Source organism: Leptopilina heterotoma, unplaced genomic scaffold, assembly GCF_015476425.1.
Source record: "Leptopilina heterotoma isolate Lh14 unplaced genomic scaffold, ASM1547642v1 Lhet_157, whole genome shotgun sequence".
NCBI classification, from domain to species: Eukaryota; Metazoa; Arthropoda; class Insecta; order Hymenoptera; family Figitidae; genus Leptopilina; species Leptopilina heterotoma.
The window spans coordinates 1,028,961-1,043,559 of record NW_025110871.1 but is presented as its reverse complement, the minus strand read 5'-3'; the positions used below and the strand labels follow the sequence as shown (position 1 = coordinate 1,043,559).

Here is a 14,599-nt window from a genome sequence, read left to right as displayed (position 1 = left end):
GACCCACCATCAGAGTTTGCAGATTTCTTCGTCAATAACCACCGTCGTGTGTACAACAAACTATCAGGATAAAAGTTTTCGTGGATTTTCACACAATTTTAAATAAAAAAATTCATCATGAGACTCCAAGTGAGTGTCGGAATTTTTTTTTTTTCATTTAATATTAAATTTTAATAATTAAGACAATTTTTCAAAAAAAATTTTATTTTTTCTTTGAAATTCTTTTTATTGAATAAAATAAGTTTTCTTACTTAAAAACAGTGTTTATTAAGTGTAAACCATTTTTTTTAACTTAAAATCATTTTTAATAATTAAAACAATTACTTTTTTCAAAATTAAAATCATTTGTAATAATTGAAACAATTTTTTCTGAATTAAAATCGTTTTAATAATTGAAACAATTTTTTCTGAATTAAAATCATTTTATAAGAATTGGAATAATTTTTCATAATTAAGGGGATTTGAACCTTGATGACGTCACAGTTTGTGCAAAGCATTAGTTTTAAATCTGTGACGTCATCATGGTTCAAATGCCCTTAAAACAATTTTTTTATAATTAAGACTTAAGAATTGAAATAATTTTTCGTAATTAAAACAATTTTATTTATAATTAAGACTTAAGAATTGGAATAATTTTTCATAATTAAAACAATTTTTTTATAATTAAGACTTAAGAATTAAAATAATTTTTCGTAATTAAAACAATTTTATTTATAATTAAGACTTAAGAATTGAAATAATTTTTCGTAATTAAAACAATTTTTTTATAATTAAGACTTAAGAATTGAAATAATTTTTCGTAATTAAAACAATTTTTTTATAATTAAGACTTAAGAATTGAAATAATTTTTCGTAATTAAAACAATTTATTATAATTAAGACATTTTTTATTGATTAAAACGATATTTCAAGTTAAAGCAGTTTTTTTTAAAGTAAAAATCACTCATCAATTTTTATTCATAAAATCATTTTTATTCGTTTAAATATTTTTTTATTAATTGAATCAATTTTGAAACAAGTTTTATTCATTAAAAAAAGTTTTTTAATTATTAATGTAACTTTTATTTTAACTAGCACCGTTTTCATTAATTCAAAACAATCCAAATTGAATCTGAAGTGAATAATTGTTTTAATAAATATTTTCTTAAGTTAAATATTACTATTTAATTATTGCAAAAAAAAAAAAAAATAAAAAAAACTCGAAAAAACGGTTTCAAAGAAGCTAATAGTAAATAATTATTAATATTATAAAATTATTAGTTATGATGTGGAATTTCAGTTAAATTAGGTTTAGAAGTGAAATTATTTTATTTTTTTTTATTGACAAATAATTAATTTAACTTGTGAAAGTTGCTTGAAAATAAAAAAAAAGTTTATAACGACAAAAAATAAAAATATGTGAATCATTCTATATTTAAGTTTTGCCATAAATAACTAATTTCTGAACATAGATGTATTTAGATTTTCAATTAATTATTTTAAAAGTCAATTATTTATTTTGAATTTCAATTAATTATTATAATTTGCAATTCATTATTTTAATTGTAATTATTTTAACTGTCAATAAATTATTTTATTTGTCACATAATTATTTCAATTGTTAATCAACTATTTTATTTGTCAATGAATTATTTTAATTGATAATTAATTACATTAATTAATAATTGATTACATTAATTGATAATTATTTACATTAATTTATAATTAATTAAGTTAATTGATAATTATTTTCATTAATTGATAGTTAACTACATTAACTGATCATTAATTACATGAATTTTTAATTAATTACATGAATTTTTAATTAATTAAATTAATTTTCAATTAATTGACAATTAATTCTCGCTTGATTACAAAATTTTTTCTTATTTAATAAATTTACCTAATTTACCACTTGATTCTTAATTAAGTTTACTAATATTTTAATTTTTAATGCTAATAAAAAATAAATAAACTTTACCAATTCAGTAATAATAAATAAATTTCACTGAATATTAAATTATAATCAAACTAATTAACTATCAGACAATTTTAATCAGCTCTCATATTAATAAAAAAAAAATCCTATAAAAAAAGAAATGAAAACTTATGTCTTTAAATATTATTTACAACATCAATTTTTTACAAATTACGAGACAAGTAGCGTTCAATTTGTTTCTCTCCCCCCCCCTCCCTCAAAACAATAATTTACAAAATTTTATCGATATTAGAATTTTAGTGAAATATTTTATATTGCAAAAAAATTTCATTGATAAATAAAAATGTCGAGTAATAAATGGAAATTATATATGATGAACAGAAATATACTTTCTAAATAGTGATATTACATTCTGATAGTGCATTTAGAGTAGTTGTTTTATATGTTTATATATCCTTTAATATTTATACCGGAACTAACGCGGAAGTTATGTGAAATTTACAGTATTAAAATAAGAGAATACACGACAGACAGTGTGGAAGTGAAATTTTTATAATTAGAAAAAATTGTGGAATTAATCAAAAATAAAACTTGAATATAATGAAATATTATTTAATTAATTAAAAATAAATTATTTATTATTTACTTACGATACAATATGATATAATTTGATACAATACGATTCAATTTGAAACAATACGATACAATTTGATACAATACGATTCAATTTGAAACAATACGATACAATTTTGATACAATACGATAAAATATAATTTATTACTACTACTACTATTATTATGATTAAAATTAATAATAGTAGAACTAAAGTTTGAAAAATATTGACAATGGAGAGAAATAAAATTTAAAAAGAAATTTTTTTTAAATTTTCAGACGTTTTTGGTGTTTCTATTGGTTGCTTTTTGCTCGGCCGAAGAAGAAGAAGAAGTTGCAGCAGCAACAGCAGCTGAAGCGCAACGTATTGTGCGCGCACCTCAGGGACATATTCAATACGATGACTCTAATGGTACTTTTCTTAGACTATAATGAAATTAATTATTTTAAAAAATTCAATTATTTAAAATTGTTTATTTAAATTCAATTATTTTAAAAAAATTTAATAAAATTTTACGCAAACATATTTAAATTATTTTCATAAATATTAAAAATTTATCAGGATTTCAATTTATTATTTTCGTAAAGAATAAAATTCTTCGAAGCAATTCAATTATTTGAGAAATTTTAATAAAATTCTTCCCAAAAATTCAATTATTTACAAAAATGAAATTTTTCAAAGGAATTCAATTATTAAAAAAGATTTAAAAAAATTTAACGTCAGATTTCAATTAATGAAAGTTCTAAATAGAATTTAATTATTTTCAAAAAGTTTTAAAAAATTCTGAGAAATTTAATTATTTAAAAAAAATTTGAATAAAATTCTTCCCAAGAAATTAATTATTTTCATAAATAATAATATTTTTCCCTAGAATTCAATTATTTTCACAAATGAAATTATTCACAGGATTTCAATTCTTTAAAAAAATGTTTAATAAAATTTGTTGCAAGAATTCAATTATTTTCATAAATAAAATTTTTCACAGGAATTCAATTATTTTTTACACAATTTTCAATATAAAATGATAGAAAATTGCAATTATTCTTAAAAAAAATTTTTTTTTTTTAATTCGTCGCGAAAGAATTCAATTATTTAAAAAATTTATTGATAAAATTCTTTATGAGAATTTAATTTTCAGAAACATTCAATTATTCAATAAATTATTTATTTTTGTATTTAAATAATTGAATTCTAGTAGAATTTTCTAATAAAAATTGATTTAAAAATGAATTTCAGTTAAAATTTTAGATAATAATTGAATATTAAAAGCAATATAGCCTGAGTTTTTAGAAATAATTGAATTTTGAAATTAATTTTTTTGCAAAAGTTTAATTGAATTTCTTTTATATTTTTTGAAGTTTTCATTTTCTAATGTATATTTAAATGAAGAAGAATTTACGAATAATTGAAATTTCGTAAAATTAAATATATTGTAAACAAATGAATTTGAAAATTGTCAACGGATTTTTTCGATAATCATTAAAAATATTTGATTGTAAACAAAAATGAATTTAAAAATTGTCAAAGGATTTTTTCGATAATTATTAAAAATTGATTGATTTAAGGAAGAATTTTAGTTAAAAAGTCTGCAAAATAATAATTGAATCGAGCCCAGTTTGGTTTTATTGGAAAAAATTTGCAAAATAAGAAAAAATCCCTTAAAAACTAGAATTTACCCAAAAACAAAAAAAACCAAGTTAGAAGCATTTGTTTTATTCTAATCGTTGATTATGTGAAAAAAAATCCTAATTTACAGGCTACAGAGTGAGTTGGAAGCTATTTGCACCCTACACTCAATGGACTTCCGAATTGGAAAATATTCAGTCGAGTGAAAGCAAGAGTCAAGATACGGAACATGTTCCGGAAATAAAGACATCAAACCCCCAGGAAAGAATATTAGTATCGACAATTGAAAAGCAGGAATATCATCCACAAGATAAGCAATATTATCAACAAGAAAAGCAACATTATCAACAGCAACAAGAGAAACAACATTATCAACAGCAACAAGAGAAACAACATTATCAACAGCAACAAGAGAAGCAATATTATCAACAGCAACAAGAGAAGCAACATTATCAACAGCAACAAGAGAAGCAACATTACCAACAGCAACAAGAGAAGCAACATTATAATCAACAGGAGAAGCAACAACAACAACAACAACAACAACAAGAGAAGCAATATCAACAACAAGAGAAGCAGCAGCAACAACAACAAATTGAGCCAGCAGTCGAGTACAAACCATATTCAATGGTACCAACATATATTAAACAATTAATCTTCAAAATGTACGAACCACAAGGTCCCTATGTTGATCCAAAAGTTTACATTTATCACACACCAGTCGAGGTGAATATTGACGATAAAAAAGAATCATCATCCAACGATAATGAACAAGAAAAAAATGCCGAAAGACGTCAAGAAACAATTCACAATCACGATGCAATTAATGAACCAATTCGACAATATTCCTACGCCGAACAAGAAACTGCAAGTCAGCAGCAAGTACCGCAAAGAATTGCCACTACTCAACAGGAATTGTCACCATCATTAGCAACATCGTCATTATCATCATCTTCATTATCATCATCATCATTATTATCATCATCATTATCATCATCACCATCAGTATCATCAGCATTATTATCATCACCATCATCATTATTATCATCATCATCATCATCAGTACCATCATCATTATTATCATCACAATCCTTATCATCATCATTATTATCATCATCATCACCATCCTTAGCATCATCAGCATCATCCAAAGACGATGCAACAAAACAGACAACAAACGACTATCAAAATCCAATAATAAAAAAGAAAACATATTACGGTAAATATCCACTAAAAGAAATTGGACACATTGAATACAAGAAAGATGAGGGAGAAACAAAATCATCATCATCATCAACAGCACAATATGGATTTGTACCACCACAACAATTGAAAAATTCCGAAAGTATTTCATCGACACAAGACTCATCATTACATGATAATATTATGCCATCGTTAATTCAACAATTACTCAATCTTCAAGCACAAATTCCCTATTATGTGATTGCAAATAGAATAAATTACAAACCAAAGAAAATGTTCATTCCAAAACCAATAGTTGAGGATGAAAAAGGCGCTTACAGTTATCGCAGTAAAGTCTATTATATGCGCGATGATGATAATGAGGAGAATGAAAGTAAACAAATTGATAAAATTAACGAAAAAGAAACAACAAGTCGTTAGAAAATTTTTTCTGTTTTAATTATTAGATTGATTGTTCTTCCATTTTTTTCAAATTTTTGAAGAAAAAGAAAATTAAACTTTAGGGGCAGAATTCAAAATTTTCACAGAAAATAAAAAGTATTTTTTTTTTTTAATTCCAAATTTTGAAGAAACATTTCTAATTGGCCTTAGGAATGTGTCCACCAAAGAACAGGAAAAAAAATTTTTTTTTATAAAATCAATTTTGTAAAATCAATTTTTTTTTTTGCAACTTTTTAAACAAAATTTTATTTCTCCCAAATGAATGAACCGATTTAAATGAACCAAGCGAGAATATAAAGGGGGATAAAATATAGTTTCGTTTAGAATTAGAAAATTTTTTAAAAAGTTTATTTTTTTATAATTATTTAATAAATTTTTTATAAACAATTAATTTTTTTTGAAGTTTTGCGCCGCGCCAATATAATTTTTATTATAACTTTTTAAATAATTGCCGCTCCTAAATTTTCTCAACGGATTTTGATTTCTTCTAGTTTTAATAGTATGTTGATATTTTTTTTAAATTTTTAAAAGGCTTAGAACATTAAAAAAAATTAATTGTTTATAAAAAATTTATTAAATAATTATAAAAAAATAAACTTTTTAAAAATTTTCTAATTCTGAACGAAAGTATATTTCATTCCCTTTATATTCCCGTTTGGTTCATTTAAATCGGTTTATTCATTTAAGAAAAATAAAATTTCGTTCAAAAAGTTGCAAAAAAAATTATTTTTTCTGTTTTTTGGTGGACACATTCCAAAGGCCAAATAGAACTGTTTTTTCAACATTTCGATTTAAAAAAAAATACTTTCTAATTTCTGTGAAAATTTCACAAATTCTGACCCTTTATTCGATATTTTTTTTTTGTAAATTGAATTTCTTTTCTGTCTAAATCTAAATTAGTAAAAAATTGATCGACTAGTTCACTTTGGTAAGAATTTTTCCTACTTTTTCTTTTATTCTTATCGTTTTATATTTTTTTTAATTAAAAAATTTTTTTTTTTACTTTTTTTTTACTTTTACCGTTTAAACTTTAATTTTAGTAAAAGAAATGATTTTTCTTATAAATACTAAATTGATTTTCTAAAGAATCCTACATGAAATACTGGATTTTTTCAACAATAGACCTCAATTGTCTTATTTAAAAAAAAAGTTAGAAAATTCAAAAGGTGGTCCAACCTTGACTATGTACCCAATTTGACTGAAAATGGTTTTTTTACATAATTTTTCATTTCTTTTTTTAATTATTTCGTTTTTTCACCAATGTAACTTAGTTGATCAATTTTAACTAATTATGTTTCAATTTTTACTAGAATTTAGACTCAATTTTGACTAATTGAAACTCAATTTTTACTAATACAGATTTAGAAAGATTAAAAATATTTTCTATAATTTTTTCTAATCATTATTTTTAAAAATAAATTAAAGAAAACAACGAGCAAAAGAAAATTTAGATACTGAATTTTATATCTGCAAAGTAATGTTTGTGGAAAAAATCGACTAAAATTTTACAGATAATTTTTTTATTATTTTAAATTTACTTAATTTAAATTATTTAATTATTTAATTAAACCATTGAATTAAATTTAAAAAATAATTAAATTTAAAAAATAATTAAATTATTTAATGTAAATAATTTTTTTTTACATTCTTATTTTAATTGATGAAAAAATTTTTGACTTATTATTGATGAATAAAAAAACATTACTGAATCATGGAATTTTAGAATACAAAAAAATTAATATTTTACAATATTATTATTGTTTATTGAGATGGAAAATTTTTTTCCAATTCTCAGAATAATAGGATTAAAAAATGGAAGTTTAGGAAAAAAATTATATTATACTAGACAATAAATCGGGAATTTAGTAGGTATTCGAAAGAAAATGTCTTTGAGGACATTTTCTTTCAAATGATATTAAATTCCGTGCCATTTGAGGATTCTTGTATTTAGAAAAATTATTGTGAATTGTATAGAACCAAATGTCGGAGGTATTTTTTTTTTTTTTTTTTTTTTTGAAATAGTGAATAATTTTACTATTGTCAATGTTTTTTGTACTCCTAAGTTTGACATAATGCAAATGCATGGAAACAAATTATGTAGTAAAAAGAAGTGAAGAAAGAAATGAGAAATAAAAAGAAGGAAAAAAAAGAAAAGAGAAGAGAAACAAAGAAAAAAGAGAGAAAAGAAGAAAAAAGAAGAAAAAAGAAGAAAAAAGAAGAGAAGGAAGAAACCTGAAAAGGAAAACACCTTCAGAAGGTTTTTACCTTTTGAACCTTACGAATTATATAAATATATACAAATCGTAACTATTGTATTACAATTTATACAATTTATACAATTTATACAATTTATACATTTTATACATTTTATACGCTTCCGATTATGTTTATAAATAATATCCAACTGACGAGAGATTCAAAATATAAATAATATTATTATTATTGACGAAATATATACACATATCTATATATATAATATATATAAAACTTAATAATCACAAATTGTACTCAATTACTTTCCCAATATCCAATTATTATTTAAAATACTATCCTAAATAATATGGAAATATTTTCTTTTATTTTTTGTAGAAAAAAAAAATTCCGAAATAGTTTCAAATTTGTTTCTCTAAGCAATACGCACAATTTTTTCTTGCACAATTCCAATATTCTCTCTGCTCTTTTCTTTCCTCATTTTCTTATTTCACTAATTTCAGTTTTGCAATAAACAAATTACAGAAGTCATAAAAATAATATTTCCAATATATTTCGCATTTAATACAATGTATATTTTAAAATATATATATTGTCAGTGTATTAAAAATAAATCCTTACTGTAGGGGGGGGGGGGGGGGAATAAAATAAAAAGGATAAACGATGTAATAAAATTTAATATCAGAATAGAGAAAACGCCATATTATGAAATCTATTTTAAATTATTGAATTATTATTGTTTTTTTTACAACAAAGGAATGAAAAATTTATTTTTTCCAACTACATTTTTTTTTATTTTTGAGGCTATGACAATATTCAAATTTAGTTTTCCTACTGATAAAACAGTGGAGAAATAATACAAAAATTAAGGAAATAATTACAAATAATTAAAAATCATTTATATTTATTATTTAATATTTAGGGGAACATAGTCTAGGTCGGCCACCTTTTTGACTTTTGTTTATAACTTTTTTTTAAAAATGAATTTGGACAATTGAAGTATATGGTTGGAAAGTCCTGTTTAATAGGAACATTTTTTCTGTACAAAGTAAATTGACAGGTTTAAAAATGAAAAAGTTATAAAGATTTAAAAAAAAAAAAATTTGTAGTCCAGGTTGGCCATTACAGTCAAGGTCGGCCATGTTTAAAATTCAAAGGGCATTAATCGTTAAAAAATAAAATAACATGTTTGGAGTTACGGAAAATTGATTCTTTATTGTTTACAGTTTGTAACTTAATGAAATAACAAAATAATAACAATAAACAATATAAAAAAATAAATATAAATAAAAAAAAGTTTTGCACTAAAATATTAATAAAATTAAATAAAAATATTAATAAGATGATCAATTATATTATGAGTTATACAGAATTGCAGTTTTTGCAAATGAAGTAGCTCGTCCTCAACTTTGTGCATTTTAAACACATAGTGGCCGACCTTGACAGTAAGTAACATTACCGAATTGTTGTAAACAAAAAGAAATACGTTTCGGGATTCGATTTTTTACTTTGTTTTCCTTTCAACCATGAGTCCCACAAATTTTCTGCATACTTGCCTTGACGATTCAATTTGTTTTTTATCTTTTATTAATGGTTTTTCACATTATGCACAAAACTTTTTTTGAGCTTTTTTTGTACCGACGTCACAGAAAACACAATTTTCGATTTTCCGAAAATGTAATTGAACAAAAAGTTAGGTTTCACTAAGACAAGCTTCGACAAAAATGCGCGTAGGTGGCGCTAGTGAACTTGACAAAAAAACGCGAGTGGCCTACCTAGACAGTAGGCCAACCTTGACTACATTCCCCTATTAATAATTTTATACTTGATAATAAATATATATTTATAAATAAATTATTTTAAATACAAATAAATATAAATATTATAAATAAATTACAAAAAAAATATTTAGGAATAATAATAATTAGCATTATAAATAATAATCAAGATTATGCTAAATTTAGATTATGCTTTGCAAAAAAAAACGAAAAGAAAAAAATTAGTTATTTTTTATTCTCTTTTTTAGAAAATAATTATCTACGAGTTACGTGTTAAAAAAGTAAATTGAAGTTGTATAAAATAGTAATTAGATTTAAAGTGTTTTTTTTACATTCTCTCATCATATATGAGAAAGTTGTATAATTAGATTAAATTAAAATTTTATATTTTTTTTTCAATAGGTTCGGACAGGTGTATAGGAAACGGTAACTATTTATTTTTCTGCTTGTCAGTTTATAATTCCACTTACTAATTTTCATTAGACCATCTGTTATAGAGTTGTCATTGTCGTCATAAAATAAAACTAAATAATATCAATGCCACAAATTAAATAGACAATATAATGTAAAAATAAATAAATTTCTACCTAACAGCTAACAGTATGGTCATAAAATTGACCTGAATATTATTAATATGCTGATAAAATAGACAAAATATTGTAAAAAATAAATAAAAACTATATGGTCATAAAATAAACGTAAATATCATAGTCGTAAAGTACACCCTAAATACTATAGTCGTAAAATTGACCTTAAATACTATGGTCATAAAATTGACCTAAATATTATGGTCTTAAAGTAGATCTTAATTCAGTGATCATAAAATTTACCTAAATTGTACTGTCATACAATTGACCTAAATAATATGGTCATAAAATTGACCTAAATAGTATGGTCAAAAAATAGACCTAAATAGAATCAACACAATGATTAATTACACAATAAATGTAAAAGAAATAAAATATTCCTAACCGTTTGGTCATAAAATAGACCTGAACAGCATGGGCATAAAAATTGACCTAAATATTATGGTCTTAAAGTAGATTTTAATGCAGTGATCATATTTAGACCAAACAGTCTACAAACAGAAAATATTCCATAAAAACATCAAAATGGTCGTAAAAATAGTGACATGGTCGAAAAATTGACCAAAGGTAATAGGAAGGGTAAATATTGAAAAAGTTGATTTAACTCTTAAAAAATTACTATATACATTTAGTTTAATTTCGTATAATTAGTAAATAATTATTACCTATAATTATAATTTAGTACCTATAATTACTATTTTTCATAATCCCTCATTACGATTCTTTGGACAAATTCTATATTAAAATTGTTTTGAAAAGAATTAAATTTCTGCAAAGGATTTTACTATTTATAAAAATAATTGAATTATTGCGAAGAATTTTACTATTTATAAAAATAATTGAAATTTTTCGAAGATTTTATTAAAATTTTAAGAAATAATTAAATTGTTACGAAGAATTTTATAGAAATATTTGAAAATAATGAAATTCTTTCGAGAAATTCAATTAAAGTTGTTTAATTATTAAATTGTTTAATTATTGAATTTCTTTAAAGAATTTTATTAAAATTAAATATATTAAAAATAATTGAATTCATCACAAGAATTTTATTATTTTTTGAAAATAATTGAATTCTTTCAATTTTTTTCACGAATATATATATATATAAAAATTACATTGAAAGTAATTTAATTTTTATGTAGAATTTTTTAAAAATATTTTGAGAATTATTGAATTATTTTTTAGAGAATTTTAAATTTTTGTTGAAATTGAATTTTATGGAAATTTTGGAAAATAATTAAATTCTTTCGTGTAACTTTATTTAAATTGGATTAAAAATAATTTAATTCCTGCAAAGAATTTTAGTATTTATAAAAGTTGATATATAAATTGATAAATTAATAGGTAAATAATAAAATTGATAGATAAACAAATAAATTAGTATATAAACAAATAAATGAGTAAAAAAGTTGTTGAATGAATAAATACAAAATAAAATGATATATAAATTTATAAACAAATAAATAAACAAACAGTTAATTAAGTGTTTAACAAATATGTGAATAAATAAATTAGTAGGGACAATTAATTAAAAAATTGAAATTTATGGAAATATTTAAAAATATTTTAATTCTTCCAAGTAATTCAATTAAAATTGTTTTGAAAATCATTGAATTTTTGTAAAGATTTTACTATTTTTAAAAATTTGTATTAATTTGTTAACTTTGATTAAAATAAAAAATTATAAACAATTACAATCTCAAAAATTGTCCTCGAGAAATGTCTTAAGAATTTATTCCCCTCTGGGGGGTTTTCGTGGTCGCTGATTACAAATCAAATGTTAATTTTTAAAAAAATTAAAAATAAGCCGTTGGTTTTTTAATCTTCTCAAATAAAGTACAAGTTTCTTAAACGCATTGTAATAAATATGTAAAACACCGGAAATCTTTTGACGTCTTAAGAAAAAAATCGTCATTGTACCTATTTTTACATTAAATGCGAAAAATTGGCATTTCTCCAGAACAGGAAGACACGATCGCGGCCTTCATGCATCAGAAATCAGAGTCCCGCCGTTCGATCTAAATATTTCACTTGCACTCGCGCCACGAGTGCTCTGACTTTCATTTTTACACATCACGTTATACAAAAGTCTCTCATTTCGCTCAAGAGAAAATGATTCTAATCTGCTCTAATATAGTCATACTATTCAGATTGTATTGTGATTTCGCTATTCATATTCTATACAAGTTTATTGAAAAAAAAAAAAAAAATGTTAACAATTTGAAATAGCAAGGGTAAAAATTTATCGCTTCAATGCTCACACATTACTTTGAAAATAAAATGGAAGGTCAATGCGCTCGATATGATACATATATATATATATATATAAAGAGAGAGAAAAAATTCACTCACGCAAATCGTTGCAATTACATAATAAAACTTATAAATAATTTTACCTTACAGCGAAGAGTGCGATTAAATATTCATTAAATTATACACCAACTAAATAAAGTGTCAAAATTAATGAACGTAATGAAACTTTAAAATGACAATTAAATTCTTTGAAAAAAATTAGTTATAAATCTTATTGAGGAGGAATTTATTATTTTGTACTAGCATTATAGTTTAATTTTCTTCTCATCAGTAGTTGAAGAAATGACAATTAAAAAAAATCTTTATATAGACCAACTTATCTAGATAATAATTGCATAATAAATAAATATAACTTAATTTTCTTGGATTAATTTAATTTTTAAATAACTAAATAAATTTAAATAATATCTATTTTCATCAGTCATGGACTTTATAAAATTACTTTTAGTTTTGTATTGAAATGCAGAAATATTTAAAAAAGTATTTTTTTTCAATATTGCATAATCCGTAAGTTGATGGAAGTTTATCGTGTTTTTCTTTATTGCAGAGGAGAAGTAAATTTTCCTCAAATGTCTGTTTCACATGCTCTTTCAGTGAGTATAAAATTGATAATACTGCCTTGAAGTTCAATTGTTTATACATTATATTTTTGTTTAAATAATAAATACATATCGAATTTAATACTATTAATAATAATAATAATAATAATAATAATAATAATAATAATAATAATAACAATAATAATAATTATAATATTTATTTGTTTATTTACTCATTTAATTTATTAATTTATTTATTCACATATTCGTTAAACATTTAATTATCTATTTGTTTATAAATTTATATATCATTTTATTTCGTATTTATTCATTTAACAATTTTTGTACTTATTTATTTGTTTATATACTGATTTATTTGTTTATCGATCAGTTTTATTATTTAGCTATTTATTTATCAATTACTTATTATCAATTAATTACGTAGTTATAAATTTATTTATTTATCAATTTATTTATCTATTTCATTATTAATCAATTTATTAATAAATTTATTTATATATTCTGTTATTTTTTTATTTGTAAATTTATTTTTCATTTTTATTTATTTATCAATTAATATATTTATTCGCCTAATTATTTATTCATCAATTTATTTAAAGAATGTAAACAAGCCAAATTTATAATTTTTTTTTTATTTATTTATCGACTCGTTTTTTATTAATTTATTTATATATTCACTAATTTGTCTATTTATCAATTTGTTTTGCAAATTACAAAATTTTTTATTTTCAAATATAAATTTTTTAAATAATTTCATAATCGAAACTTAAAACATTCACATATTAAGTACAAAATTTATTATTACTGTTCATATTTTCAAAAATCATAATACAATTTCATGAATGAATTCAATTATTTTCTAAAATTTTAATAAATCCTTCTAAACAATTCAATTATTTTTTTAAATAGTAACATCTTTATAAAAATTCAATTATTTTCAAAACAATTTCAATTGAATTCCTCGGAAGAATTCAATTTTTAAGAAAATGTTTAACACATTTCGAAAAAATTCAATTTTTTTCTTAAATTTTAATAAATCCTTCGAAAAAATTCAATTATTTTTATAAATAGTAAAATTCTTCGCAAGAATTCAATTAATTTTATAAATAGTAAAATTCTTTCCAGGAATTCAATTATTTTCAAAACAATCTTAATTGAATTCCTCGGATGAATTAAAATATTTTAAAATATTTTCATAAATTTCAATTATTTCCTAAAATTTTAATAAATTCTTTAAAACAATTAAACTATTTTTATAAATACTAAAATTCTTTGCAGGAATTAAATTATTTTTAATCCATTTTAAATAAAATTACACAAAAGAATTTAATTATTTTCAAAAATTTTCA

At 21.7% G+C, this 14,599-nt stretch overlaps 1 protein-coding gene across 1 annotated transcript; it reads left to right on the top strand.

Moving 5' to 3' along the window:
- On the top strand, positions 1–6,069 carry LOC122498673 (bromodomain-containing protein DDB_G0280777-like). Its single transcript, XM_043606523.1, has 3 exons — positions 1–129; positions 2,810–2,942; positions 4,288–6,069. Exons 1-3 carry the CDS (start codon positions 118–120, stop codon positions 5,778–5,780), a joined length of 1,638 nt encoding a protein of 545 aa, XP_043462458.1. The 5' UTR covers positions 1–117; the 3' UTR covers positions 5,781–6,069.
- The last annotated feature ends 8,530 nt before the right edge of the window (positions 6,070–14,599 follow it).

What these genes read in the sequence shown, in the direction of transcription:
- LOC122498673 (XM_043606523.1), top strand. An exon ending in TCAATACGATGACTCTAATG is followed by an intron (nt 2,943 to 4,287) that starts GTACTTTTCTTA and finishes CCTAATTTACAG; the next exon opens with GCTACAGAGTGAGTTGGAAG.